Source organism: Syngnathus floridae, chromosome 14, assembly GCF_059516105.1.
Source record: "Syngnathus floridae isolate MCC-2025c chromosome 14, RoL_Sflo_1.0, whole genome shotgun sequence".
Lineage (NCBI taxonomy): Eukaryota > Metazoa > Chordata > Actinopteri > Syngnathiformes > Syngnathidae > Syngnathus > Syngnathus floridae.
In genome coordinates this window covers 5,602,752-5,630,592 of record NC_142426.1, presented here as the reverse complement: position 1 = coordinate 5,630,592, position 27,841 = coordinate 5,602,752, and the positions used below count along the sequence as shown (strand labels likewise).

The 27,841-nt window shown below is 44.3% G+C and overlaps 6 protein-coding genes and 1 long non-coding RNA gene across 11 annotated transcripts; 3 read left to right on the top strand and 4 right to left on the bottom strand.

Moving 5' to 3' along the window:
* The first annotated feature begins 2,269 nt into the window (after window positions 1-2,269).
* Window positions 2,270-6,462, top strand: efcab14 (EF-hand calcium binding domain 14). Of its 2 annotated transcripts, none has more exons than XM_088396028.1 (9): window positions 2,270-2,975; window positions 3,414-3,562; window positions 3,663-3,808; window positions 3,928-4,026; window positions 4,123-4,233; window positions 4,422-4,574; window positions 4,679-4,763; window positions 4,853-4,981; window positions 5,114-6,462. In XM_088396028.1, the coding sequence occupies exons 1-9, from the start codon at window positions 2,800-2,802 to the stop codon at window positions 5,284-5,286; spliced, it is 1,221 nt and encodes a 406-aa protein (XP_088252154.1). In that variant the 5' UTR covers window positions 2,270-2,799; the 3' UTR covers window positions 5,287-6,462. The 2 variants fall into 2 exon arrangements, with proteins under 2 accessions (XP_088252154.1, XP_088252153.1); XM_088396027.1 differs by having other exon boundaries at window positions 2,271-2,975; window positions 4,422-4,586.
* Window positions 6,463-6,499: 37 nt separating this feature from the next.
* Window positions 6,500-9,762, bottom strand: znf830 (zinc finger protein 830). 2 transcript variants are annotated; one of them, XM_088396029.1, is made up of 2 exons: window positions 9,615-9,762; window positions 6,500-7,614 (listed from the first exon to the last, which is right to left on the bottom strand). In XM_088396029.1, the coding sequence occupies exon 2, from the start codon at window positions 7,611-7,613 to the stop codon at window positions 6,594-6,596; it is 1,020 nt and encodes a 339-aa protein (XP_088252155.1). In that variant the 5' UTR covers window position 7,614; window positions 9,615-9,762; the 3' UTR covers window positions 6,500-6,593. The 2 variants fall into 2 exon arrangements, with proteins under 2 accessions (XP_088252155.1, XP_088252156.1); XM_088396030.1 differs by having other exon boundaries at window positions 6,500-7,634; window positions 9,615-9,740.
* Window positions 8,436-13,502, top strand: LOC148387241 (ankyrin repeat domain-containing protein 13C-like). Its single transcript, XM_088396022.1, has 13 exons — window positions 8,436-8,962; window positions 9,844-9,885; window positions 10,124-10,228; window positions 10,758-10,843; window positions 10,911-10,956; window positions 11,033-11,099; window positions 11,207-11,351; window positions 11,424-11,555; window positions 11,632-11,793; window positions 11,880-11,959; window positions 12,029-12,127; window positions 12,217-12,317; window positions 12,396-13,502. Exons 1-13 carry the CDS (start codon window positions 8,614-8,616, stop codon window positions 12,524-12,526), a joined length of 1,545 nt encoding a protein of 514 aa, XP_088252148.1. The 5' UTR covers window positions 8,436-8,613; the 3' UTR covers window positions 12,527-13,502.
* Window positions 10,060-12,326, bottom strand: LOC148387242 (uncharacterized). Its single transcript, XR_015862532.1, has 3 exons — window positions 11,865-12,326; window positions 11,168-11,709; window positions 10,060-11,075 (listed from the first exon to the last, which is right to left on the bottom strand). It is a non-coding gene; the product is annotated as an uncharacterized LOC148387242 (long non-coding RNA).
* Window positions 13,503-13,630: 128 nt separating the features above from the next.
* On the bottom strand, window positions 13,631-19,351 carry LOC148387240 (uncharacterized). Of its 2 annotated transcripts, none has more exons than XM_088396025.1 (12): window positions 19,040-19,351; window positions 18,391-18,524; window positions 15,846-15,961; window positions 15,701-15,781; window positions 15,455-15,492; window positions 15,246-15,379; window positions 15,093-15,162; window positions 14,893-15,012; window positions 14,646-14,738; window positions 14,480-14,563; window positions 14,220-14,400; window positions 13,631-14,145 (listed from the first exon to the last, which is right to left on the bottom strand). In XM_088396025.1, the coding sequence occupies exons 1-12, from the start codon at window positions 19,159-19,161 to the stop codon at window positions 13,939-13,941; spliced, it is 1,380 nt and encodes a 459-aa protein (XP_088252151.1). In that variant the 5' UTR covers window positions 19,162-19,351; the 3' UTR covers window positions 13,631-13,938. The 2 variants fall into 2 exon arrangements, with proteins under 2 accessions (XP_088252151.1, XP_088252152.1); XM_088396026.1 differs by having other exon boundaries at window positions 14,646-14,735; window positions 19,040-19,348.
* A 1,674-nt stretch (window positions 19,352-21,025) lies between these two features.
* rpe65a (retinoid isomerohydrolase RPE65 a) lies at window positions 21,026-24,458 on the top strand. Its single transcript, XM_088396989.1, has 13 exons — window positions 21,026-21,169; window positions 21,267-21,349; window positions 21,440-21,590; window positions 21,806-21,913; window positions 21,986-22,127; window positions 22,206-22,353; window positions 22,543-22,757; window positions 22,829-22,968; window positions 23,037-23,166; window positions 23,256-23,370; window positions 23,436-23,530; window positions 23,602-23,713; window positions 24,261-24,458. Exons 1-13 carry the CDS (start codon window positions 21,159-21,161, stop codon window positions 24,404-24,406), a joined length of 1,596 nt encoding a protein of 531 aa, XP_088253115.1. The 5' UTR covers window positions 21,026-21,158; the 3' UTR covers window positions 24,407-24,458.
* Window positions 24,459-24,814: 356 nt separating this feature from the next.
* Window positions 24,815-27,596, bottom strand: LOC148387238 (RING finger protein 11-like). 2 transcript variants are annotated; one of them, XM_088396991.1, is made up of 3 exons: window positions 26,972-27,596; window positions 26,363-26,529; window positions 24,815-26,253 (listed from the first exon to the last, which is right to left on the bottom strand). In XM_088396991.1, the coding sequence occupies exons 1-3, from the start codon at window positions 27,092-27,094 to the stop codon at window positions 26,082-26,084; spliced, it is 462 nt and encodes a 153-aa protein (XP_088253117.1). In that variant the 5' UTR covers window positions 27,095-27,596; the 3' UTR covers window positions 24,815-26,081. The 2 variants fall into 2 exon arrangements, with proteins under 2 accessions (XP_088253117.1, XP_088253116.1); XM_088396990.1 differs by having other exon boundaries at window positions 26,363-26,532; window positions 26,972-27,591.
* Window positions 27,597-27,841: the final 245 nt, after the last annotated feature.

Below are 27,841 nucleotides of genomic sequence, written 5' to 3'. Positions count from 1 at the left end.
CCTTGACCAATCGCCTGAGGTGGGCTTGCCCGCCCTGTTGTGCCAACTCTCATCCCCGGGTGTACCCGACCCCTCACCTCAAGTCAGCGACCATAAGCTTAACCTTTGACCCTAATGAGGAAAAGAGCTGGAGAATGGTTGTTCATGTCCCTTTTTGACATTTTAGCTGTTACACTTAGCACTTCCGCTGTTGATTAAAACATTAAAGAGCACCAAAGAAGGTTTGAGATGCAATCAGAGCACTGACGTAGTTTTCTCCCCCCTGCCTCCTTTCATTATTCTAATGCACGAAGCTGTTGTATGTGCTTGAAAGCCAACCTACGCAGTCACTGGCTGATTGGTGATTGAATGTTAAGCCCACTCAAAAAACAAAACAAAAAAAAAAAAAGAAGAAAAGAAGCACTCTCGCTTCTTGAATTGGTCACGGTAGGCTTTTAATGTCACTCCTTCCAAATTAACCCACTGGCACCATATTCCGCCACAATGACGTCAACCTTTTTAATTCTGATGGCTACATCTTGCAAGATGCACGCATAGGGCCGCTATTGCGCAACGGAAATATTCTTTACTAGTACAAGCCCCGGAGAAGTGATCCTAATGGAGACAGTGATCTAGTTTGCACAGCCTCTAGTGGATGTCTGTGATTTGTGAGTCCATTTGTCCTTGACTCCAGGGAAGCCTTCGAGTGAGCTAACATTGCCCCCTGCTGGTGCTATAACACAAAGCAGCATGACGCAAAGTGGGGTGGGTGAGGATATCTTCGGTCGTCTGCAAAACTTTTTTTTTTTTTTTTAATTTACAGAACCCCCCCCCAAAAATCTGCACAAACTGCTGATGAATTCACTGTGTTCTCTACGGCGGATGGGTGTAGATGTAGAAAAACACATTTCAGTAAAAAGAATATATCTCAGTATCAGTTAAACCAGTTAGATCTTTTACAATACAAATCTGATAGACTTGAAATTTCCCAAAGTAGAACATTTTGCTCTGGAGCCTCACATTTGCAGCTAAATTGAAGTAGGCAAGCTCAAATCTGATTGATTTAGCTTAATAAAGTGTACAAAATTCCTTTGGATGGAAGTTTTTAATAGCTTGTCGACATTCACTACATTTTTTTCCAATTTTTCTCAAGTGTGACAAACATGCATGTTCTCCCCTCACGCAACAAAATACATCTAGACGTGGAGAATGAGCAGAAGAAAAAAAAAATCTGCATTCCGACCACAGCCTCTGCTTCCAATTGATGATAATCTGTATTCACAAAATCCTTTGTGTCAGAACAAAGCATTCATTAGCAGACAATCCCATTCCAATTCAAAGCATGGCGTTAGTGAATCACAGCACGTGTTGTTTTTGTTATCACATTCAACGATGTAACAAAGATCTATGACCCCGAGTTTGAAAAAAAAAAAAAAATGATGAGATGAAACACCAGCGGTTTGATTCGCAGGCCTCACGCTGGCTTGGATGTATACAGACCACAGCAGGATGCTTGTCCCACTCGCCAGGCGTTCCGACGCTGATTGAATTTTGTTTCACTATAATCTTCAAAACAGTATCCACCCCCCCCAACCTCACGCCTAATTTGGTGGAGCAGAACGGACACATTAGTCCTGCTCAACTATGATAATATTAGCTCTGCGTGGGCAGTGGGAACCATGTTATTATTATTACTCTGAGGAATTTTTTTCTGTTTGTAATAAAGCATCAGCGGTAGGGCCATGTCTCAAACTGAGACTCTAAGGAGCATTCAGTGGCTTTTGTGTGTTGAATTTCATACCAGGCGACTATTATTAGTAATTCACTGCAGTAGTTTTGCAAAAGGGGGGGGGGAGACACTGGGGGTTATAAAGGAATATATTTTTCCCAGGGAGAAAGCAGGTCAGTGGGTGTGCAATTCTCATGAAAAACAGCTAAAGGCCACATGGACGCTCGCCTTCACTCCGTCCAAGAATCTTGCTGGGCCATTCTAACAACCTGCTGCAGCCACATGGCAGCAAAAAGTCAGTAAATATTAAGAAAAAGATTTTTTTACAGTATGTTCCATTAGGCCTGCATGGTCACCCTTTTTCACAAATTGGGGCGGGGTTGTTATTAAGCCACAGATTTACATTTAAGTCGCCCTTTGATGAATAACCACAACGGTTCTGGCGTAATATTAAATTAAAAATATATATTTAGTGTGCGTGTATTTGTGAAATGCTGCATAGAGGTGGGCGGGGCTCCAGCGATAAACAGGAAGTTGGAGTCTGTCACTCCACCAATCAGATGTGATCTAACTGGGACGTCAAAACTAAATAATAATGTACTGTACAATGCAGCAAGGCCCACCGACGCCTCGAAAATAAGTGTCAATTTCAGGCGTGTTACGTTTAGTATGGCGTTTTTATTATCACACGTCCTTCATCGTTAGCTCTGGAAAAAAATACTCGTCACGGGCGCGAGTCACTTTGAATCGCGACGTTAGCCACTTGTAGCATTAGCAAGGTGTCAAATGCAGACGCGTTAGCCATCCGTTGGATTTAATACGAGCGCTCGCATTTCAATTTCGTTTTTGTGTTTGGGGGGGTTTACTAAGATTATGGTTATGTTACTCAATTAATTATAATAACGTGGTAGTTGTCTGACATACAGTAACCGGTGTCGCCCGGTGTTTTTATTTCTCTCGGCTTCTTGCCCTAATTAAAACTCTGGCGTTAGCTTAGCTTCAACCGTCGGTCAGTCAGCAAACTGGACAAAACGTTGGATTTAGTCGGCTTTAAGTCGAGCTCGGCGGGCTCGCTGACCCCTCAGAAGAAAATGAAGAAGAGGAAGGAGCTTAACGCCCTCATCGGACTCGGGGACAGTAAGAGAAAGAAGACGAAGAAGGGCTCAGGTCACCGGCTCCTTCGAACCGAGCCTCCGGATTCGGAGTCTGATTTTAGTTCGGGGGACGACGAGTTCAATGGAATGAGCAGCGGAGCGAGCTTCAGCAAGTGAGTGCTCACGTTGTGGCCCCCCAAAAAAATCTGGACTACACAAACACCGCTGTAGAACTTTGTGTAAACAATCCTCCTAAATCACCAGCAAATTAGCACTTGACAGCAATTTGCCTAATAAAGTGCTATTTTTACTGAAAATATTTTCCAAAACTTAATTCTGAATAAAATAAGAGTAAATCAACTAAGATGGAAAAAAAATGCCCCTTTGAGAATGATTTTTTGTGGCTTCCGTACTTCAACATGCATCCCCTATTGTTTTGAGAATGACGTCAAGTTTTTGGAAAATTCCTTTGTGTACACTACATAATTGTGGTTTCTATTCATCGTTCACTCCAATGGGGTGCTCGTACTTTGTAAGTTATGCAACTGTGAAATTAGAATGTCTGAAAATATTTTTTTGTGTCTAACATTGCCGCTTTTGTCTGCTCACAGGCGAAGTTACAGTCAATGCTGCTCTGTGTGCTACCCTTTGTTTCTCTTCATCATTCTGGCCGCTTGCGTCATGGCCTGCGCTGGACTCATATGGATGCAGATTGCTTTGAAGGAAGATCTGGACTTAATGAAAGAAAAACTGCACAACAGTAAGCTCCACTGCCACGCAGCTGTTTTTGTCATGTGCTAGCCGTGAAGAACTTTGAACCCTTTTGACATTGCTGTGATTGATTTTTTTTGTTCTTTTAGTGGAATCCACCCAAAAGGCATCTTCAAGTGAAATAGCAAAATTAAGTGAGGAACTAAAAAACAAGGAAAGAAAGCTTGATGACATTGAGAATGGCGACAAAGGGTTGAGCAAACTATGGTTCAACCTTACAGACATCAATAGAAAGGTTAGTTGCCATCTTTACGTTGTCCAACTAGATGTAAAGACGGTTGGACACGCACATTTTTTTCGCAATAGAAAATGAATTCATCCTTTAAAAAAATGTCTATGCCCTCCCTCGTGCAGATCACCTCGCTGGACTCTGCTGTAAACCACTTAAAGGCCAATTTAAAATCGGCCTCTGATTTAATCAGCCTGCCCACGACAGTGGAAGAACTTCAAAAGGTAAAAAATGTGGAGTTTAAAAAAAAAAAACTATATATATATATTTTTTTTATTTCCTCATTCTTTTTTCACTGAAGTTTTTCTGTTGTATTCCAGAGCGTGGCCACAATCGGCAGCACGCTAACAAGCGTTCAACACGACGTGACAACGATGCAGTCCGCGCTCGAAACTCGGAAGAATTCAGCCGATGGGATGAAAGCGACAATGGTAAATTTGTTCGCTCGAGCTTGGTCTAAAATGCTATAAACGTTGCTCAAGCTTAGATCTAGATCTTAAGACCCAAATTAGGACCGATGTTCCTTCGAGTGATTCTGCTTCTGGTGACATTTTCCGAACCTGGCACGCTGTACGAAAATGGAGGTATAGTAAGAATATCTGCGTCTTTGTGGTAACAGGACATAAGTGAACTGAAGAAACTGGTGAGCGAGGCCAACCAGACGGAGGCCAAACACCACACATGGAGCGACGAGCAGATCCACGTGCTCCTGTCCACCGTAGATGAGCTCCGGCGTAGAGTGTCAGCGTTGGAGAGCGGCCCCAAACAAAACGCGAGCTTTGAGGTGTTAGCTCAGATTCTTTTTTGAAATTATTTTTTGGAGTGGGGGGGTAATTTGTTCACAACAACAAAACGTAATGTTCTTTTTGTCTGCAGTTGAAAGACGGCAACTTTCAGCTCTCTAACAGCAGCAGGCCTCAAACGACTGAGAAGACGCCCGAGACCCAAACGTCGTTACCAGGTGCCGCATTGTGACTGCGGGATAAACCTACTCACTGCTTTCTACTTTTGTTACGAAGATCTATTTTTTTTTTTTGTTCATTTTGGTAGACGACTCCACGCTAAGTCCTGACGCACAGGCAAGCAGACAGCCACGCTTCCTCTCCCCGAATCGCTCCAAGAGAAATAGCGACGTCAAATGCCAAAAGAGGCGCTTGCTCCCTGGAGTCACCTTGAAAAGTATGTAAATCAACCACGGTACTTCTGTCAAAACAAGCATTGCCAAGATTAAGCCATCTTGTTACGATAACGCCAAAAAACCCATCAAAACTGACTTTTTTCTTTTTTACTGTACTTGTTTTCCTGCGCAAGGCCTGACTGAAATGTTAGCAGATGCCAGCGGCAATGCGTCGGGCCTGACGTACGAAGAGCTGTGGAGCAAACTGGGGCCGTCGACTCCCAAGGCTCGCGCGCTCCGGTGCTTCGACAGCAACGGTGACCAGAGGTACTCCCCGACGGAGCTGCGAGCCGCTTTTGGGCTGTGAGCGAGTGAGCCACGCACGGCGGCCGACACTATGGAAGGAAGCCCGGCAGGGTTCTGGTGGACGCTCGATGGAATTGCTGCACTTTTTTTTTTTGCGTGCAAACCGATTGTCACCTTCCATTTACGACTTCGGCTCCTGACCCAAAACTTGCGCTCATCTGCAGAATGTTCACTCAAGTCTTCACTGACAACACCACATGGAAGTTTTTGCTGCATAAATGTCCCACACCTCTCCCTTCACGCTTCCAACCCGTACAAACAAGCGTGAAATGTATTTATAAACTTTTTAATGACTGTTTACAAACTTGACTACTAGTAGACAATCCTTCCAACCGGTCCCCGTTATTAGCCATTTAATTGACCTGATCCTAATCCCGGTCAGTTAGTATAGTTAATGTATTCAAATCACTTCAGCATAGTTTTTTTTTCCATCTTTATTTTAACTCAAGATTTGAAGGGCTATGTTCACCTGGATACACTAAAAATTGATGTAGCAATAATATGAGGCATAGCATGCAGTCGAGCAGGGGTGGGCAACCTGCAGCACGTGGGCCAACAACAGATTAGCCAGGAATGCTCAGAAGAAACAATTCTTTCATCATTGTATCGGAATTTATTAAGGATGGCCCACAGATGACTTGATTAAATAGGAGAAAGGTGTCCCACCCCTTATTTAGATGCACCATGTGTAACAGGTAGTACAAGCACTGAAAAAAAAAATCATTTTAGGGGCAGTCTAATGTATTTATGGAATTGTTCCTAAAATGGCCATTCTGTTTAAAAAAAAAACTTCATTTTATTCAGGGTATTGGATGACTTATTTTACAATTCTGATCTTAATACTTGTGTATTTTAAGTTGTGCTTTCCAAGTTGCTTATAATGTAACGTGCACATTTATTTATGACAAAGTTAGAATTGTCTCCGACACTGAGGTTGTTTCAGACAATTTGCTGGGAATGCTGGGCCACTATCAAAAGTTTTGGTGCCCATCAGGGGTGGGGAACAGTTAGCCAAAAACACATGTAAACCCATAAATGCTCACAATGTAATTAACATTTGTTTGATTGTATATTTTATTTATGGAGAGGACTGGTTCCCCATCCCTGATTTAAAAGCTGCTATTAGGAGTTTTGATCAATGTTTTTGCGTGTGAGCATCAATAAATGGTTAAATGATTTTATGATTGTGGTATTTGAGTTCAAAGACCATTAGCTCCCATTTTGTTATCTTTAATATCAACATTCTTTAATATCAACATTCTATACAAGTACAATAACTTCAGCCAGTTGCAAAAATGTGTACATGAATCATGCCAGTGCCCCTTTGGCCCTCCAGTCCTGGGACAAAAGTCCAAGCAGTTCTTCTTCATTCTCTTCCTCCTCATCCTCCATGCTGGCTTCCGTCTCCATGGGTTCCTCCTTCCTGGGCCGAGACCTCTTCAACACGTCCCTCTTGTCCCTCAGCATTTCCACCCTCTTGTAACACTCGATCTGCTCGTCAATCTCATCAATCTGTCGCTCGAGGCGGCCCTCCTCGTCGTCCTCTGCCACGATTGCTTCAGACTTGGTGTTCACCTGCCGTATTTCCTTCTGGAACTCTTCCCACTCTTTGTCCATGTGGTCCTTGGGCGCGTCCACGTTGCGGACCTTAGCATCACGCACCGGGTCATCGAAGAAGCCCTCGGGCAGCACCTCGCCTGAGTTGTCCTTCTTCTCAGTGCTTTTCTCCGGCGCTTGGGGCTTGACGATGGAGCCAGAGTGGGAGACTGTAGGAGCGGACGGGATGGCGCTGTCGAAGAAGTCTGCTGGTAATCCGTCGTGTACTGGGGGCTGAGGGCTGGAGGTGGTCATCCCTGCTTCCTCAGCCACCTCAGTTTCCTTTTCATCGTCATCATCGTAGACTCCAGCTAGCAGACTAACATCTGCAGGCTTCTTGACAGAACCTGGTTCCTCACAGAAATCTGTAGGTACTGCAACGGCGGACTGACCCACACCCGGCGCTTGTTTGGCCTTTTTCCCGTTGATTTCCTTGTCTTCATCCGTCACTTTTCTCTTCACCGGTTGACTTTGCGTAGTTTGTTTTCCCTCTTTGAGCTCGCTCACCTTTTCCTTGTGCTGTTTCCCAAGAACATGAGCGGGCCACAGAAGCTCAGACTTCACTTGCGTGTTGCACACAACGCAGCTCAAGTGACCCAAGCTGTTGTACTTGGCAAAGGGAGACTCAACACGCTTCTTATCGGAACTTTGCCTTTGCTTCTCCCTCATCAATCGCCGGAGTTCCTCTTGATGAACAACTTTCTTCCCTTTATCTTTCTTTGCAGCGGCCATTCTGGCGAAAACACAACAAAGCTGCTCGAGTTACCTCGATGAGCGGAAACGATCACGGCGCGTAAAGATGACGTCATGAAGACTCGCGTTCTCTGTGGATCTCGCGATAGTAGCTAAAGCTTATTGAATTCTCGCGTCTGTTTTATTTTTGCTGCAAAACGCGTTGAATCTCAACCGGTTTGATAAATAATATGCTTCCGCAAAATGAATGGAAGATACTAATTATGGATGAGTCTTAGCTAAATTTGGTTTTCCTGGGTGTGCCGTTGAATATTAAATACTTGTGAGATTTTATCGCCGCGCCCACCGTACGACATTTAGAACTGCGGTCAAGCCACCCTCCACTCAAAAAGACGAAGTCAACCCAGGCGCCTTTAATTTATTTCATACTAGGCATTACGGTAATAAGCCGGCGACAAATGGCAAAAACCACTTCTAAATAAAAGTCCGCTGAAAAAGGTATATTGTCGCACCTGATTTAAAAAAAAAAAAACTTTTAGCCATCACAATACTAGATCATTTCAGAAGGACACAAAATCACCACAAGTCCCATTGTTTTGCTCCTCTTATTTATTTGTTGTGTTCTTTATTCATTATTTAAGCCACTGAAAAAAGGCCCGTTATTACCACTTATTAATTTTTTTTCCCCCAGACCTGCCTGACACTAGACCGGCTTCAGGTCACTCCCTCAATATATATATATTTTGTTGTTTTTAATCAGCTGCGATGACAGTCTAACGCTGCCTTTTTCAGGGGACTTTTATTTAGAAAGTGCCTTTCGCCTCTTGTCAGCGGTTTATTACCGTAATGCCTAGTGTGAGGAAAATTAGGGGCGGCTGGCTTGTCTTGGTCCGTTCGAGTGGAAGCTGCCTTGACCGCAGTGGGAAAATTCCTTAATTGTTTTTGTTTTCTTAGTCATATTTCGACTAGTTTCCGTTTATTAGTAATGCCAATGAGTGTCGTTAGCTAGTATCTAGGTGAGTTGAGGTCTTTTGCCACTATGACAGGTGAAACGATACGCGCCGCCCGCAAGGAGCATTACAAAGGCAACAAAAATGCACAAGCCGTCGACTCGTTCGATGAGACTTCCAACGGGACCGGTCACCATTTTAAATCCAACAAGGCTTTCCTGAAATCGGCCAAACCGTCGTCACTGCACCAGCACCAGCAGCAGCATCTGAATGCAAACAACCTGAACAGCAACGCGTCTATCGTCAACGACGATAATAAAAATCCGATCATCATCACCAACGATGATTTCCCTGTGCACGAGTGCGTGTTCAAAGGGGACGTGAGACGGCTCTCCTCCCTCATCAGGACCCATAGCATTTCTCAGAAAGACGTGCACGGTAAGAACAATGGTATTCGGCCATTGTTTTCATCCTCTCCGCATGACAAATTAATGCATGATGCAGAAGAGTAATAAAAAATTCCGTCAAATGACATCATTCTACTCTTTCCACATTTCTCCAACCCATTAAAAAAATAATGGGAACGATTTCCCACATCCCCAAATCCCTACTTCCGCCACAATTCTGTTCCCGACAAAAATATTTCTCAATGAACATTCCCAACTTGAAAAGGCTATTCAGGATATCCCGCAGGGAGACAATTTGCTAACATTTTAAATGACTGTAAATACGTACACAAGACCACAGCCTAAATAAATGCATCATGTGAAGCCTAATCCATCTTCATTCAATTTTAAATTGTAAAATCAGGAAACCAAAATGGCGATTGGAGCATGTTTGTCAAGTTATCTTTTTATAATACTGAAATTAATCTTAACTATTTAAAATGAATACATTTATAACATTGGTTGAATTGTGTTCGTGACATTTACCCAAATTACAATTCGCCTAGCATTCAAAACAGTGAAACAATCATTTTAAGTTAATACCATGCTACGTTTAAATTTTGCAAGTTAGCCCACGCGCGCCCCAAGTATCGCTCACACAAACAATTGATTTGAGCTTCAAGAATTTCTGATTAGCATCTTACCGCCTGCCTCTTTGGTGTTTGTAGACAAGGTTATTTTGCGTGTGCGTTGGAGTTTACACGCGGAGGGTGCGCGGCCATTTTCCCTGCCGCGGTCACCACCTTGATTTTAATTGCATCCACCTGTGTTCTTCTGGTCTCGCAGATCTTCGGCCATTTTTGTAGTCCTTTTTTGTAGTTTTTTTCCACTGCACTTATCAGTTTATTTTATCAGTATTATCTTTTTTTTTAGGTAATACACCTCTCCATCTTGCTGTTATGCTCGGCCACAAAGGTAGGATGATTACAATCTGTTGATCAAGAATAAAGTAACTTGAACACAAAAAAGGAATGCAAATAAACACAGTCTGTTTTAGGGGCAAACTATTTTAAAATGTTTTTCCAAATGTACAAGCACTTTTTAAGGCCACATTATAACATTATGAGCAATTGTCAAATAAAAAAAATTCGCTTTAATGTTCTGTTGGTACAGACATATAGGTCAATATTGATCCTGTTTATTATTTTTTTAGAATGTGCCCTTCTTCTTCTGGCCCACAATGCACCGGTAAAGATGAAGAATGCACAAGGTTGGAGCCCTCTGGCAGAAGCCATCAGCTACGGTGATAGACAAATGAGTAAGTATGTGGCCTCTCTATTTTATAACGGAAGAGCGTTGTCGGTTGCTTTTCCGTGCGTGTTAGTTGGTGGATTTGATCTGAGCATTTATGATCCTGTTTTGGAGGGTGGCCTGAATGACGGCTTAGTGTCGACAAGCTTTCCGTATGAACGCCATTTGGAACTCTCTGTTCATTCTGTGAATCTTGTGCAAGCCATTAAAGATAGAAAAGTCCAGCGTGAATAATTGAAAAGTAGCCTGCACGGGGGCGCTTCGCATGGGCCTGACCCCGCCTTCGTTATTACTCGCATACCACTGAAGCCGAAAAAGTCAATCGAAGGGTGCGTGATTCGAAACAAACAGCGGATTTATCCTCCATCATGACGTGTAGCCGCTGCAAAGTGCCTTGTCGGCATGTTACCGTCGTCCGCTGCATCTGTAAAGCTGAACACACTCGAATTTCGAATGAGCTCTCTCTTCTCTTCACCATCCAAAAGTCCCCCTGCACGTCTCACCATCTTAATTCATTCTGGCTTTCTGTTCCGCAGTCACGGCAATACTGCGCAAATTAAAGCAGCAATCCAGGGAGAGCGTGGAGGACAAAAGGCCGAAATTACTCAAAGCCCTTCGGGAGGTGAGCATGTCAAATATCATTTGAATTTTTTTCTACACCCCTAATCCACAAATCTGGAATCTTGCAGCTGGGTGACTTTTATCTGGAGCTGCATTGGGATTTTCAAAGCTGGGGTGAGTTTTTTGTTTCAGTGTTGGGAAAGTGATTTGAATACCGTTAAGACTTATCGGGATCATTTCTCCACCGCAGTGCCTCTGTTGTCTCGGATGCTCCCCTCTGATACTTGTAAAATCTACAAGCAGGGCATCAATATCAGGTATTGCATACGTTGGGGTCATAAATGTAAATACCTTCAATCACAATTTAAATGTATTTAATTCATACCTCAAAGTTGTCAAACAAGCATGCGCTCTCCCTCGGCAGGCTGGACACCACCCTCATCGACTTCATCGACATGAAGTGTCAGCGAGGAGACCTCAGTTTCATCTTCAACGGCGCGGCGCCGCCCTCGCAGTCCTTTGTGGTGTTGGACAACGAAGCCAGAGTGTACCAAAGAATACACCACGAGGTCAGACGCTCTTCACCTGCAGAAGCAGCAGAAGCAGCATTTGATGCTCTCAGTTGTGCCTGCACTTTAAAGGAGTCTGAGATGGAGACAGAGGAGGAGGTGGACATCTTGATGAGCAGCGACGTCTACTCGGCCACCTTGTCCACTAAGTCCATCACCTTCTCGCGCACGCAGAGTGGCTGGCTCTTCAGGGAGGACAAAACTGTAAGAAAAAATTTTGGCATGTTGGGAGGATTTTTTTTTTTTGTGCCATTGTGAATAATGTAGCGCTTTGACGCAGGAGCGGGTTGGCAACTTCCTGGCGGACTTCTACGCAGTCAACGGTCTGGTGCTGGAGTCCAGGAAGAGGCGCGAGCACCTGAGTGAAGAGGACATCCTCAGGAACAAAGCCATCATGGAGAGTCTCAGCAAAGGCGGCAGCATCAGCGAGCATAACTTTGAGGTGAATGATGTTCATTAAATAAAAAAATTAAAAAGGGGGGGGGGGGGTTACTTGGAAATGAAAAGACCAACTTTTTTTTTCCACAGTCTGTGAGGAGGCAGTCCCTCTCAGCGCCGGCCCCCAACACCATTTCCTGGGAAGAATACATCACGGCAGAACACGGAATGTAAGTATTGGACTTTTTTTTTTGTACGAGTGAGCCAATGTTGTGATGGTCTCCTCCTCGTCGGCGCAGGCCTCCTCATGTGGGCAGAGAGCTGGTGTGCAAGGAGAACAAGAAGCATTTCAAAGCCACCGTAGCCATGAGCCAGGACTTCCCTCTGGGCATCGAATCGTAAGTACACGTAGCGTGAGGTTGTAAACAAAGAAAAAAAACGTTGGTAAGTACGAATGAAACAAAAAAGTGTGATTCTGTCGTTTCAGTCTACTGAACGTGCTGGAGGTGGTTGCTCCCTTCAAGCACTTCAACAAACTACGGGAATTCGTCCAGTTGAAACTGCCGCCCGGCTTTCCCGTCAAACTCGGTGCGTCACCTTGTTCTTCCAGCAACCCCCCCCCCCCTCACTAACAGCCCCCCCCCCCCCCCCTCGGGTTTTCCGCAGATATCCCCGTGTTCCCGACCATCACGGCCACCGTCACCTTCCAGGAGTTCCACCACGACCATTTTGAGGGCTCATTCTTTGTTATCCCCTCCGACTTTAAAGAAGACCCCAGCCGCTTTCCGGACCTTTGACCGCCTGCAAACGCAACACTTTATTTCAAATACATACAGACAAGCATACTGTATTTCTCAAAATGGCAGCAGAGGGACAGATCTTTATAGAGGGAGGATAATACTCAACATTATGTCGAGGGAGCTTAAAGTGAATGAAAAAAATTCAGCTCAGAGTTGGTTTATGTGCTGCTGTTTTGGTCAGCAAAAATGTTCACATAGGTTTATTCTTTAATGAACACAATTACTTACGACACCAGTTTTTTTTCCTGATAGAGAAAAAGTGAGGTGTTAAGTGAACAGGCAGACTTGAGGAAATCTGCTTTGTATGTTACGAAGTGGAGCCAGTTAATGGGCAGGCATTTTGTTGCTGGATCCAAAGCAATGCGTTCATGCTGCTATTCTTAAAGGACTCACTATATTGATATTCTCATTTATTTTAAGTGTCCTAAGTCCTGACACTGTCTTGTAAATAGTTTTGTCTCCTCGGCAAACAAAATACGTTATCGGTTATATTATATCTTTAAGCTTAATTATGCATTTGTGCATATATGTACTGTACGTATATGTCTCTCGACTCATGGAATTCAAGTGTGTAGCAATACATTGACGATACGCAAGAATGTTTTAAAAAATGACCTCCAAAAGGTGTTCATTTTCCACATTCAGGTTAGCTCACGTTTACCTCCTACTCCTTGCCCGGCCGTCTTTTCCATTGTTGTCTCAAAAGATTGTAGCACGTGCGGGACTTTTCAGGTTTATTGTCGTTGGCGTCGAGCTCCACTGTTGATGGTACAGTTAAGTCTGTCACCCCTTCAAACTCCTTTCAGTGCTGACGGGAGCTTTTTTGTTCTTACTCTTTTGTATCAACTAAGCTGTGAAGTTACTGGCACTCATATTTGCTTCGCAAAGCACCAGCGTCACATTTCACTTGTCATAAACGTCACCTATGAAAGCCTGTTTAAGATGTTCTATTAAATATGAAAATATGCACATATCTGACTGCTTCATTCATTAGACTTGCACATTATTGATGTTATCCATGGTCACAAGCTGTGGGTCTTATTGTACATGAGGTCATACGCCAACAGAGGGCGCCATTTCAAAGAAAACATACTACACAGCACCATTTACCAAACGGTTTTTTTATTTATATAAAAGAAATCCTTAATAAAAGAAACATTTCCAAATAACGAGACGCTAACATGGACAAGGGAGAGCCTACCAAAATGAATGCGTTAACTGTAGCGTTACGTGAGAAGAAAAGCAACCACTTCCAACTTGGACTTCCAGTTTAAATGTGACAAGCATCGATGCGCTAGTGTGACGGGTGGAATGGGAAGCAAATAACGACGGGGAAAATCTTTTCTACTTCTTTGAATCACAATTCACATTCGGATGGACCGAGTGGGACGGAGCAGGAGACAGCACACTTAGTCACTCACGTCCATGTCATCCTCGTGAGCCTCGGCATTGTCGTTATCGTCATCGTCGTCGTCACCGTTGGCTTGTCTCGAGTCGCCATTGCCGTCGGCGAACTGAGGCTGGTAGTCTGAGTCTGAGTAGTCGGACGCCTTCCTCTCCTGACGCTCCTTCTCGCTGTCGTAGCCTTGCTCCTCTTCGTCGTAATCCCTCGTGATCTGAAATCACACATCAGATTGAGTCGTGTTTTAGGGCTATATTTTTTTTTATGCTGTTCTTTGTTTGCTTTTACCTTGGTGTCTCCCTTTTCTCCTACGTCAGACTTCCTTTCCCTGTCCCTATCCTTCTCTCTGTCCTTGTCCTTGTCCCTGCTCTTCTTCTTCTTGCTGGTGGATCTTTCCCTCTCTTCTCGTCCTCGGTCTTTTTCGCTGCGGCGCTCTCGCTCCTTGTCACGCTTCTTTTCCTTCTTGTGTCTGCGGTACACAAAAAGGTCACTCGTTTTCCATCCTTCAAACCAAAGTGCGGATGTTTATCCCGCCCCCTTGTGCTAACCTGCGAGGAGACGGGGATCTGGAGCTCCTCCTCTTGGGCGACTTTTTAGGGGAGCGACTGGCGCTGCGACTGCGTCTGCGTCTCCTTCGCCGGGAGAAGAGCAAAGACAAACAGTTGTAAGCATGGCTCTTCCATTCAAAGGGTTAGCGAATGTCCCGCCACTCACCGGCTCACGCTGCGTGACCTCCGAGTGGTGCTGTAACTCTTGGGCGGCGTCTTGGACCTTCTCCTTGCCGCTTCTTCCTTCTTACGATCTCTGCTGGGAACGTGATGTGTTAGCGCACTTACAGGCGTAAACGTACAACAACGTGGAGCGACGGTGACACAGTCTGCTCAAATGCAAATCGACTTTAACTTCAATCAACTTCAGGAAAATTCTATGGTCTGATGAGACAAAACTTGAATTCTTCTACCTGGATCGTGTCCTGGAGCGCCTGCCTCTTTCTCTGGAGCGGCTTCGCCTCCTGCGAGGGCTTTTGGAGCGTCGCCTGCTTCTAGAGACTGAGCGCCGTCTAGATCTGCTGCCGCTTCGCCTACATTTGCAGCATTAATAATCTGATCAACATCAAAATAAAAAAAATGCCTTCGATTTATTTTATTTCACACTACGCACCTGCGCCTGGACCTGGATCGGGAGCGCCTTCTCCTGGACCTGGACCGAGAACGCTTCTTCCGGCTCTCGTCTTGTGGAGGCGACACCAGATCAATGTGAGAAAATGCCCAGCGATATAACTCAGTGAAGACGGAAGAACAATGGTCGACTCACTTCCGGGTTCTATGGCGGCAGAAATGAGCGACTGCGCCTCTCGCACCCTCTTCATGGCTTCCTCCATTTCCTTGTTGGCGGCATCTGCTTTGAGGCCGGCGCTCAGGTTGAAGCCAGCAGCCAGTGGGTTGAGTCTACGCCACAACGCGCGTTAGTTCGGGCGGGAAAACACGAGACATCACACTCTTGATACTTTTCTGTGCACTTACTGAGGATCCGCCATGAGCTTCAGCAGCTGGTCAGCAGTCTGCCAATAAATGACGTTAAGCGAAAGATTAGGATTGAGTGCACGCAAACCACAGTAGTAAGCAGTAAGCGCGAGCCTGATCTTCCAGTAATGCCACAACATCGTCTTTCATTTGCTTGAAGAAAAGACTCAGAATTTAAAATGATAAAGAATTCTGTCATATCATGAAGCTACTAAGGCAAAAATGGATGTTGAACCATGCACCCACCTGAGGATTCATGTTGGGTCCCGGAAATCCGAACGCAGCCATGGCATCCATGTTTAGACCGGCAAACGGGTTTGCGCCCATCTGAGCAGAGAAGACAACATTGAGTGCAACGGGTTGCGGCAAAAGAGACGATTTGGCATCTTACAGCAGGGTTGGGCATGGGGTTGGGCGTGGGGAGAAGTCCTCCTCCGGGCAGGATCCCCGCCACGGCATTGGCCGGCGCCAGCAGCGACAACGCTTTGGCCTCGTCCGGGATGGATCCTGAAGAGAACACAGGGCGGCGTCAGGACGGGAAGCGGCGTCTACGCGCGCCTCAAGCATGTCCAAGAAAAGTGGCTTCACACTGAGAGGTTTTTACCTTCCAAGGCTGTGCAGACTTGAATACAATGATTGCAGTGACACAAACTAATGCTGGCAATACAATCACACTAAGTCCAATGAACACTGCCAAGAATGTATCACCTGAACGTGTTTGCTAAGTCATGAACCAAACGTGAGCAAGCCCAGCTCTTCTCCAATGGGCAGTGAGTTTTCATTTAGACGGTTTACTCAAACAAGCGACTCACTCACGGCGCCTTCGCTACTAAAAAGCACACACAGAGAAAAAAATCGGAGATACAAACAACAGAGAGAATTTTAGGGCGGTTGGCAAGAAGTCTTGACACAATGTCTCCATAAATAAATAAATGAAAAGAAAAAAAAATCACAGTGAAATATCACATGACAGCTTCAACCTGCTGTAACATTCTGGTTTGCTTACCTGTCTTTGCATTTTTTTTTTTTTTTTTACAATCAACTACTCAAGGGAAAAATAGTCATTTTTTAAACTTCTTTTTTTTGATGGTCTTGCATTAACCAGCACAACAATTGAACAAACACACACACACACACCCGTGAGATGAGGAACCTACACCATTTCAAAATAAAACAATAAAACAAATTATGTAAAATGAACAGGAACCAGTGTACTCCCGAAAGCTAACACAAGGGGGTCTCAGTGTGCCACTAAGTTAAAAATTTAGATTGTTCTGAGTGTTACGCAAGTTTGGAGACAGTCACAGGTTCTCAGTGCGGTCTTCACAGAAGATAAAGAATATAGGCCTGTGAGTGCCACCAATCTACTCGTGTTGCTTAAATGTTATGCAACACTGAAACACCAATTGGTTCGCCTTTCCCGTTTTGCATGGTTTACTTAGCATTAAGCGTTTTGATTTACAGCAAAGGCTTTAAAGTAATACACGTGTTGTATATTTAGCTTGACAGTAAATCCACTTGCCGCCAAATCGATGCTTGTTGTGAAGTGCGTCGAGTTCCCCGCCACCACAAAACACAGAAAAAGAACCAACCAATTGTATTGGAGGAAACTTGTAAGTTAGGTCTCGGTTGAATCCCAAGGCCCCTCTGTCCATAACCCTGAAATGTTACGTCATCTAAAAATCTGCATGCTGGTCTTCGAAAAAGCACGACAAACGTGGCACATCGCGAGGCCATCTTTACAACTAAGGCTTCGGCCATGATTCTCTGTCCTGCAACTCTTACTTTTGACTTGAAATGCACGATCCCCCCCCCACCACCACCACCTTATTGCTCTAAAACCCTTAACAGATCTTGTGGACACACACACGACAACATGTAAACAAAACGAGCATACTGGAGAGAGGGAGAGAGAGAGAGAGAGCGAGAGAAAGAGGGGGGGAGAGAAAATGGCCGCAGGAGACAAATTAAGTCGGGTGGTATTTTCTGCAGGAGCGTTTCAGCCTGCGGGACTGGCTGAGCCAGGGAAAAACAACTGTAAAACACAACAACAAAAAGAAGACCACTGTTAAATGTCACACAGTGTAGCAACATCCAGTGAGTCATGTCGACGGCCGCCTCCGATGCAGACTCTTACGCAACAACTACGGATGCTCACATTAAACCTGTTCTGCATAGCAAGTGTACAGCGGAAGCATCTATATTTAAAACTAATTATGGAGGGTGTTTTTTTTTGGCACTCACACATTCATAATTATTTTGGAAGCATCCAATACATCTATGATACGCCACGGGAGGACTTTTTGTCTTACGTTACGGTCATCTTCAGGCCATCATAAGAAAAAAAAAAAGTCTTGTGAAAAAAAAAGTTAAACTAGAATTAAGCTGTACATTTTGAGAAAACGAGTACAAATGAAGCAATTCGGTAACCTTGTATATTAATTGGTGCTTCACTCTAAAGCACCTAGGAGAGATGGGGGTTAATTTAAGAAGAGAAAGTGGAGAAAGAGAAGGAGAGACAACAGAGGACAAAATAAGAGGGGTGGGGCTTGAATGCATCCTGGCCTTTTGCAAATGTTTACAGTCCCCTGTTGGCGGGCAGAGGACCACTTTCAGCCATCAACCAGGGGGCTGCTTTTGACTTCTTCACTACAAATCCACACACACACTCGCACACACACACAGGCACACACAAATGACAGAGAGAAGTTTAACAGAGGATAGTCCGGTATGAGGGGAGAACTTAAATGCATATGATTGAATTCAAAAACCCACAGTTTGAAATTAGTCAGCCCAGTTCCCATTCAAATTTTGGTATACTGCTATAGAGAACTACATTGGTACAGTACACCAAAATCTCCATTACATGAACACACTCGTGATTACCAAATGAGTAGATTTTTGATTATTTCACGGGTTTTCGCCAGGACACAAACCTTCGGCAAACGGGACCACGATCAGTGCTCGGTCGACAAAAACAGTGTTGGTTAGATGTTGGGACACGCCAACAGACTCGGGCTCCTGGAACTTCACAAAACACACACGTGACGTCACTGGCATAGGGGAATCACTGTTGAAGAGAGGGAAAAGAGTCAATTCAAGCAAATGGGAGTTTTGCCATTGTGTCTGCAGCGCTTTGAAATCAAAGACTTCATTGTTGAGTTTGACTTGTTTCCGACGGAATCGCTAAAAAGCACTTGACGTGCGCTCACTTTTTGGACATGAGGTTAAAAAAACCGAAAGTTTAATTCACACAATGCATGTATGCTTCACTCCGACCTTGAGGTGCACTTTATACACACAAATTTGTTTGCAGGTTAGTTTCACAGACAAAGATTAAAGCCAAAATATTCTGATAACTACCACACAGTAATCTCTGGAATTCAAATGGCCCAAAACGATAAAAACAATGGGTTTTCAACGCAACATTTGGCGGCGTTAGCTAGCCAGGCTTCACATATCGTGTTAGCGGGCTAGGCCTTTGTGCCGCGATTCGATATAGCCATCACAGTAAAATAAGCAAATAACTACAAAAGGAAATCCCCAGTAAAATTAAGCAATCAATCCGTCGTTTTTTTCACTCACTCTGGTGGAAATAACTTGAGCTCTTCGATGGTTCCCAAGAAGCCAAAAAGAGTTCTCATCTGCTCCGACGTTGTGCTCGGCGACACGTTCGTCACCTGGACTACTTTGGTAGTGTAACTCATCTTTACCACTTAATAAGTAACACTACCGTCAAATATTTGGATTTAGTCACTCTTAAAGTGACCGTAAGTTGACTCAAATAGCGATCTAAATAGATTTTCGCCGGTTGGGTGCTAACTGGTAAAACAACAGACTACCACCATTTCGCGGCCATGTTGGGGGATTATATGATGCGTTCCAGTTCGGGTGGGAAATCGGAAATAAGAAATTGCCAAAAGGAAACACAGTTTGGAACACCCCCTACTGGACTGCTGTGTTCGACTGTGGTGGAAGGTTTTTTTCACAAAGGACTCTGAAACCGAGAACGTTCATATATAAGTGACTAACGTCAGGTTGCGTATTTATATGTGCCCGATTAGATAACCACGACGTCTTTACTGTCCGCGTTGTTACGAAAAAGCTTCCATGTGTGTGTATTTCATATACAAATTTCACGACCTTACTGTTTCAAAATACTGTAATCGAAAAAAAACCCCACTTTATAAAATACCAGTATTTTTCAACAACTATGATGGGACGTGACAATTTCCTTGAATTTCGGGGTTCCTGAATGCGCCACCAATACGCGTGTGTTCAACTCGAAAATGGAGGACGATTTTCACATGGAAACGCACGTCGTACTTTCTTCGATGGAAAGTCGTTATAATTCGATACATCTCGTTTCAGTACCAACTCTGTTTTTATTATCTTTGACAGCTCATCGTGTAATACACGGGCAAAATCTAAAAAGAAAAAAAAAAAGGTCAATCACTTATTTGAAATGTTGCAGCAACACACGGGTTTTACGTCAGGCAAAATCGATTTACGACGCCTTTGAAGCATCAAAACCTGCACATAAAACCAAACATACAAAGGAATTGAAAGTTGATTCATAATTGTTACGTGATCTAAACCAGTTTTCATCAAAGGCTTAAATAAATAATGCAATTCTCGACACGAATGTTAATGTTCCGTGAACGTCACCTACAAATAAGTTCCAGCAGAGGTCGCCAGTACTGCTTGCGCGTCACATTGGCTTTGTCCATGCCCATGTACTCAGTGCATCAACCATTAACAAATAAATCAATGTAAAAACGATCCCCCTCAATCATACATATTGTAATCTATGGTGCCCTTAAGGGGACATGGAGGAAAAGTTTCTCATTGTTTTCAATTGAAATGAAGTGCATCATTCAAATAAATGCACCCCTTTCAGTCATATTATTGTATTCTTAAATTGTAACCTTCTGCTTAAATTTCAAGAGTCTGGAATGAATATTTTAATTTGTAGTGTAGCTCAATGCCTCGTCACTCATGACCCCCCCCCCCCCCCCCCCCCCATCGGTATAAACAATGGAGTGTTTGTCTAACGTAATCCCCCCTACACCTGGATTAGAACTGCACAGAGGAAGAATACAGTAAAACATTTTACATCTAAGAACATCTGGCCCAGTTGAAAATTTTACTTTTAGGCTTGAGCTCCAGGGGTTCCTGTGGAACTTGAGAGTGGAAAAACAAATATTACACTACATTAATGTTGTAATTGTATGCAAAAATTATGGAAACCTTGGAAGTCCAATACATTTGAGAAAAGATATATTCAAGAAAAAAAAGTGTACCTAATATGGTAGCTTGCCTTGATTGTGGCAAGGGGGAGTATAGCATACTTTGCATGACTGAGCAGACATTAATGTAAAGGTCAACCTTTGGGCAAGAAAAAAAAAAGCCTCCATTGCGAAATATTCCTAATTATGAATGTTTTTTGGTCACAAATCCGGCTTCACGCGGAGCCTGCAATTGAGACATCTAGCACGGGATATTTCACGACACAATAGGATTCTTGTTCACGCTTTAACATGATTGGCCACAAGCAAAGCAGGGTAGGAGTGGAAAAAAAACGATTGAAAACACAGCTTACGAGGGGGCACTTGATGGATAAATAGCTCCAGTCAGGCCAGGGAGCGCAAAGTTATACTTCAACAATTTGCTTTGATTTGTTTCACCAGCACAGAGTCGAGTCATGGTCAGCAGGTCAGTTCAAATTGGAGTAGATTCTTTTTTTGTTGTTGTTGTTGTTTCCTGCAAATAATTGAAATGATGTTGAATCAATTTAACTTAAACCAACCAGATTTGAACATCCGGCCGGCGGCTACAAGAAGATCTTCGAGACATGCGAGGAGCTTGCCGAGCCTCTTCCAGCAACAGTCATAGGTTTCTTTTAGCACTTTTTTTTTTTCATTGATTACTATGACAGAGCACTTGGGCGCCTATTTTGTGTGTTTTCTTTCTTTCTTTCACCAGGAAGGATTCCTTCCTTTTTGAGGGGGAGTCTTCTGCGTTTGGGTCCGGGTCTTTTCGAGGTAGGAGATGAGCCTTTCTATCACCTCTTTGATGGACAGGCGCTCATGCACAAGTTCGACTTCAAGAACGGACAAGTTACCTACTTTCGCAAGTACGATGCCTGGAAAGATGATCATTTATTGGATTAAAACTCAGTTTCACTGTCAAAACTATTTCTTCTATGGTTATTATCACAAATCTAGAAAAGATTGATAAGAGGAGATTGACACGTCTCATATTTTTAACATAGTCACATCCACTTAAATAAATTATACAAAAGTTGTAGTTTGACAGATTAATTGAATTGACATGACTACATGTTTGCAGATTCGTCAAAACCGACGCCTATGTGCGGGCCATCACGGAGAAGCGTGTGGTGATCACCGAATTTGGCACGTTCGCTTATCCCGATCCCTGCAAAAACATCTTCTCCAGGTATGGAGGCCACACTTTTGTGGTTTCTCCCTCAACGTTGCATGCTGAATGTGTGTAAAACCTGTGGCGTAGGTTTTTCTCTTACTTCAAGGGCGTGGAGGTGACCGACAACTGCCTGGTCAACGTCTACCCGGTGGGCGAAGACTTTTACGCCGTCACCGAAACCAACTACATCACCAAAGTGGACCCTGACACTCTGGACACACTGAAGAAGGTGTGCAGTGTGGCGCTGAGGAAACAAATACAGCAGAACCTTTTGTTGAAATCAAACCGCTCGACTGTCGTCCCACAGGTGGACATGTGCAACTACATCAACATCAACGGCGTGACGGCGCACCCCCACATCGAGAGGGACGGCACCGTCTACAACATCGGCAACTGCATGGGCAAAGGAGCCACGTTGGCCTACAATATTGTCAGGATTCCACCCACGCAAAAAGGTTTGCGTTCATAAAAGTTTCATGGACGAAGTATGGTGCTCTGGCCCCCTCTAGTGGCACACGAAGGAATCGCTGCCCAAATACACAAAGTTCTATATTTTCTATCCATCCAAACTGCTAATTGCGTTTAATTAAAATGTTTAATTTTAAGCTTTTTATTTTTTTGCAATACTTTTGTCCAAATCGCAGACAAGTCGGACCCCATCGAGAAATCCAGGGTGGTGGTGCAGTTCCCCAGCGCCGAGAGGTTCAAGCCGGCCTACGTGCACAGCTTCGGCATGTCGGAAAACTACTTTGTATTTGTGGAGACGCCGGTCAAGATCAACCTGCTCAAGTTCTTGAGCGCCTGGAGCATCCGAGGCTCCAACTACATGGACTGCTTCGAGTCCAACGAGAGCCAAGGGGTACGTTCAAACATACAAGTGGTACAATTTGGAATTCTCGAGACTAAAAATAATGGCAATTTGCGTTGTAGACGTTGTTCCACATCGCCAGGAAGAATCCGGGGGAGTACATCGACCACAAGTTCAAAGGGGCGGCCATCGGCATGTTCCACCACATCAACACCTACGAGGACGACGGCTTCGTCGTGTTCGACCTGTGCGCGTGGAAGGGGTGAGTCGCACAAACGTCGACTTCACTTTGAAACCGTCGTCACGCTCGCCGTTTACCGCGCGCGCCAGCTTCGAGTTTGTCTACAACTACCTGTGGCTGGCCAACCTGAGAGCCAACTGGGAAGAGGTGAAGAAGGCAGCCATGATCGCACCCCAACCAGAAGTCCGCAGATACGTCATTCCCTTGGACGTCCACAAGGTCAATAACGCCGAGGCCTTCTCTCGCCCTGAAATACAAGAAACTGTTCCTGAGCAGCGTCACATGGTGTGTGAACTGACTCGATACAGGAGGAGCAAGGGAAGAACTTGGTGAGCTTGCCTTACACCACAGCCACGGCTGTCATGCACGCTGATGGGACCATCTGGCTGGAGCCCGAGGTGCTCTTCGCCGGACCTCGTCAGGGTAAAAGAGCGTATTTCCCCACTTGTGACGAATACCGCAATCCAAACAATTCATTTTGCTTGCAGCGTTGGAGTTCCCACAAATCAACTACGAAAAGTACGCGGGGAAGAACTACACGTACGCCTACGGCCTGGGTCTCAACCACTTCATACCAGACAGGGTGCGACTTTGGCTTGCTGACAAAACGACGTGCTCGCACACGCTGGCTTCATTTTGGATTTCATCTCTTAGATCTGCAAGTTGAACGTGAAGACCAAGGAGACCTGGACTTGGCAGGAACCGGACTCGTATCCCTCCGAGCCCCTCTTTGTGCAGACCCCTGACGGTGTGGACGAAGATGATGGTACGGATGCTCAGCTTGAACGTTAGGTTCATGTACGACTCTAAAATTTCCAGTTATGAATGCGAGTGTGTAAATCAGCTGGGATAGACTCCAGCGCACCCAAATTAATCAAAGAATAATCGAGTTTAGTCATCCTGATTTCAATAGTCAGGATTGTTTTTTTTCCATAATTGCCCAACTCTCCTCATTACCTGAATTGGGACAAGGACAGATGGAAGAAAATCTAGTGATCCACTTTGGTATGATGGTTATTTGTTTTTTTCTGATTTCTAAAGCCTCATAATCAGAACCAATCTGTCATACTGTCGCAACACTTTTTATATAATCAATATCCTTCACGGTTTTAACTTGTAAGTATAAAAAGGAGCTTTACTCACCTGAACGAGGCGATGGAGAAAGGGGTGGTGACCGAGCGTCTCTTCACATAAGAACCTCTCGTCATACAGGCAGAAAAAGATATTTAGATATGAAATAAAAGTCAGCTACTTTACATGCGAGTTGAACTTTTAAAAAACCAAATACAAAGCCAACCCGGCGTTGTGTCCAGGCGTGCTGCTGACCATCGTGGTGGCCCCCGGCTCGCAGAGACCAGGGTACCTCCTCATCCTCAACGCCAAGGACCTGTCGGAGATCGCCCGGGCCGAGGTGGAGTGCACCATCCCTGTCACCTTCCACGGCATGTACAAGCCTTGAAGGTCCACATTTTGGGGCTCACGCAAAATAAAAGTGCTCGCTGGATACACAAGTGTTTTTTTTTTTATTATTTGAGGAGAACATTGTGCCAGTAGGATATTCTTCCCGTCGAGTCAGGAGTCCATAAGCCGACATTGTCGAGATACTTGTGGAGATTATATTCGTCACCATAGAAAATGGGAATTATTTGTAGTGTACTAAAGACGGATTTATTATGCAACTCGGATCTCAAGAGTCAGAGTGCCTCCGTGTTACGGTAGAGAAAATCTGATTAAATGCGTCAATTTCTAATCCGGAGGGGGGGGGGGGGGTAGCAATTGAGACAGACGGGAGGTCCTTGAATGCAACAAGGGAGTAAAATTACACAAATTGATGTGCTCATTTGGATTGTTAAGAAATCGTACCAAAGAAGGTCTTTGCATATTTATTGTATTTTTTTCCATTACACACGAGGGCTGGTTTGCCCTTGTTCCAACAAACCAACACAAACATTAGAAATAAAAACAAGGTTACAGGAAACAATGCTCACGCTAGTTTTAAAAACACCGTAAGGGGGAGGGGGGGGGATGTGATGCAAGCTCTATTCTTGTAACTCACAGAATTTGGGTTTGCACAGAGGTTTGTGCAGTGAAACGTCCCTCTGTCTCCATTATATACTGAATCCAACAAAAAAAAAAAATCATTAAGAACAAGAAAATGTCATCATGCTACCACCACGGTAACCTGCTGCAACCAAAACAAAAAATGATCTCATGATATTCAATCTTGTAACAGCTGATTAAGTGGACGAAAGCAAACTTCTGTCCGTACACTAATGAGGGTGAAAAAAGTAAGTGTTGATAGTGCAAGGTTATAATAAGGTCTACATATATTAATATATTATTATTATTATTTTACATATTGTTCTAAAGTGCAAATCAGTGGATTGGATGAAACATGTGCAAGCATATTGCAATCCACCTGAGCCCTTTACATTGGCTGACCTCATGATGGCATATGTTGTTTTTTTGGGAGGGGGGGGGGGTAACATTCCAACAATATTGCAGCCCATATTGCTGAAGTTGCTGTGTTTACATCACACGAAAATTATCTTTGACTCAAAATTGCCAAATGCATCTGAAGGACACTAAGTACCTTGGTAGGTACTGCTCTTTTGGTTAGCAACAGAATCCAAATGCACAGTGGACTCTTTAATGTCTGTGTGTGCGTGAATGTTTTTTTTTTTTTTTTTTAAGAGGGGCATCTTATTGGGGGGCACTATTTGATGAAATATCACTGCTTTACATAATGTGTTTATTTCAATTCCATACATAAACACCGCACGCACACACATGAGCCAATCAGAATGCATAAATATATAAAGTAAAGCGTGACTGCGCTAAGACATTAGGCAATTGCTGCTAAGGGGTAGAGATCTAGTAACATATTTGAAGATTTTGGGTGAATAATTTAATAGTCAGGTGACCAATGAGGCCGGCTCAAGTGGTCACACAAACACACATCTGTGCTACAGTTTTGTCGTTCCTAGCGACGTATGTGTGTGTGTGTTTGGTGGGGGCTTATTTGAAAATCATCTTTCTCATAGTGCAAGACGACAGCCAACCTTTCTTGTTGTCGTTTTTAAGCTCCACTCACTGTTGTCGCACATGAGGCGAGCTGAGGGAGGAGGTGGGCGTCAGTTAGTCTCGTAGGTGGAGAGCAGGGCGGCGTCGACGGGTTCCATGCAGGACGGGCAGGTGAAGGACCTCATGAGCCAGTCGTCTATGCAGTCCATGTGGTAGATGTGCATGCACGGCAGGAACCGCACCGGGTCGCCATACACAAAATCCAGCATGCAGATCACGCACCTGTACAGACCCCCCCCCAAAAAAAGTCAACCGTCTCTTGCCTGCGAGTGTTCTCTCCTGTGTGGACACTAACGTTATTGAACTAGCATCAGCATGAAGTCATACTTACTCTCGGATCTTTTTCTCTGAGCCATCCTTTCCGCCGTCGTACACACCCTTGGGCAAGTGCTGGATCAGTCCGATGCGCTGAGCGATGCGAATCTGCTCGTCCTCTGTCAGCTGCGTTGCCAGACGGGCCTGGCTGGGCGTGGGGTGGTACATGGGCATATGCGCCTGCTCCTGATGGAGCACACACACACTCAAATATTTTCCAGAGCAGGTTTTCACTTTTGCCTCAGTGAGAGCCAAGTTTTGGTGACGCACATACGTGTTGACATTCTTGAAAAGTCAGTCACGTGGTGAAAGTGACTGCAAAACAATTGCATGTTGACGACACAATAATGGAGGCAATGTTATGACAATGTTTTCCAGTCATCCATGTTCGATAGCACTGATCCGCAAAAGGGTTGCGGGTAGTCGAACCTATCTGGTTTTTGGGTGAGGGGCAACCAAGCATTTACACTCGCGTTAACAAGACAAGTTTGAGTCTTCAATTAACTAAATATGCAGTTTTGGATAACAATGACCATACGTCTGAATTACACGACTAGTTATTTTGAGCAACCTTTGTCTTGCTGCTCTTAAATGATTCAAGTCCGAGTTTAGTTACGTCGCTCACCTGGTAGGGCGGTGGCGGCTCCAGGTCTGGATCCGTCCCGTCCCCGAAGCTCGCCCTGTCTGACTGCGTCTCATGAAGCAGTGAGATGTCGTCCGACGTGGGTGACTTCAAGCAGTTGCCCATTTTGTACGCCTTTTTGTCTTTGTGTCGGAGATGTCAAATTAAATAAATGATACAACCGACGCCCACGGTGATCTTATCTTTAGGTTAGGTTACACACACACATGAAACAAGGATTCACTGTAAAGACGGCATGTTCCCTGTCACTTTTTAGCAAAGCCTTCTCAGTTTTAGCTCATTTTCTTTCAACGCCAAAACTCCGCGTTGAAGCCAAAAACAAAGAACTCCTGCTAGCGGTTAGCTAGCTAGCTTTGTCCACCAGCTGGGCGACTTCCTCGATCAGCGCCGCTCATTTTCTCGCTCCTACGGAATGTTGTACACAACGAATAACCACGACGGAGCCGATGGTTCAACTAAACCCTCTCGAGCACCTACAACGGCGACATGCTCGTGTTTTATCCTCCACGAGTAACATTAAAATAGTTTTCAAGCTATCCTGACTCGCCCGACAGTGACATGCTAAGTGTCGTTTGGATATGACGTCAGTACACAATTCTCTACGCTCATTGGCTAGTTTCGCCAGATCCAAAACAATGAGAAAATCCCTTTATGCATACGTCATTGACAAACAATAACAATACATGTATTTCAACTTTTGGAAAAAAAAAATCAACTACTAAATATGTACACACGTCACCGGTCCCAAAAATGCACATGGCATGTGCATACGAATAAGTAATATTTTATCAATTTATTGCTGATCGCCTAGTTTAGTATTATGCACAGGGCAAAATAAATGCACTCGACAAC

Coding starts and splice junctions, on each gene's coding strand:
- znf830 (XM_088396029.1), bottom strand. CDS start 7,613: ATGGCCGCTGCAAAGAAAGATAAAGGGAAGAAAGTTGTTCATCAAGAG.
- efcab14 (XM_088396027.1), top strand. CDS start 2,800: ATGAAGAAGAGGAAGGAGCTTAACGCCCTCATCGGACTCGGGGACAGT. Junction 3,563..3,662: donor GAAAGAAAAACTGCACAACA/GTAAGCTCCACT, acceptor TTGTTCTTTTAG/TGGAATCCACCCAAAAGGCA. Junction 3,809..3,927: donor TTACAGACATCAATAGAAAG/GTTAGTTGCCAT, acceptor TCCCTCGTGCAG/ATCACCTCGCTGGACTCTGC.
- LOC148387241 (XM_088396022.1), top strand. CDS start 8,614: ATGACAGGTGAAACGATACGCGCCGCCCGCAAGGAGCATTACAAAGGC. Junction 9,886..10,123: donor TGTTATGCTCGGCCACAAAG/GTAGGATGATTA, acceptor TTATTTTTTTAG/AATGTGCCCTTCTTCTTCTG. Junction 12,128..12,216: donor TTCCCTCTGGGCATCGAATC/GTAAGTACACGT, acceptor CTGTCGTTTCAG/TCTACTGAACGTGCTGGAGG.
- LOC148387238 (XM_088396990.1), bottom strand. CDS start 27,094: ATGGGCAACTGCTTGAAGTCACCCACGTCGGACGACATCTCACTGCTT. Junction 26,533..26,971: donor AGCCGCCACCGCCCTACCAG/GTGAGCGACGTA, acceptor GTGCTCCATCAG/GAGCAGGCGCATATGCCCAT. Junction 26,254..26,362: donor TCAGAGAAAAAGATCCGAGA/GTAAGTATGACT, acceptor GGGTCTGTACAG/GTGCGTGATCTGCATGCTGG.
- LOC148387240 (XM_088396025.1), bottom strand. CDS start 19,161: ATGAGTTACACTACCAAAGTAGTCCAGGTGACGAACGTGTCGCCGAGC. Junction 15,962..18,390: donor CGTGGTCCCGTTTGCCGAAG/GTTTGTGTCCTG, acceptor TGTTCTCTTCAG/GATCCATCCCGGACGAGGCC. Junction 15,013..15,092: donor CGATCCAGGTCCAGGCGCAG/GTGCGTAGTGTG, acceptor CTGCAAATGTAG/GCGAAGCGGCAGCAGATCTA.
- rpe65a (XM_088396989.1), top strand. Junction 21,350..21,439: donor TCTTCCAGCAACAGTCATAG/GTTTCTTTTAGC, acceptor TTCTTTCACCAG/GAAGGATTCCTTCCTTTTTG. Junction 21,591..21,805: donor CAAGTTACCTACTTTCGCAA/GTACGATGCCTG, acceptor ACATGTTTGCAG/ATTCGTCAAAACCGACGCCT.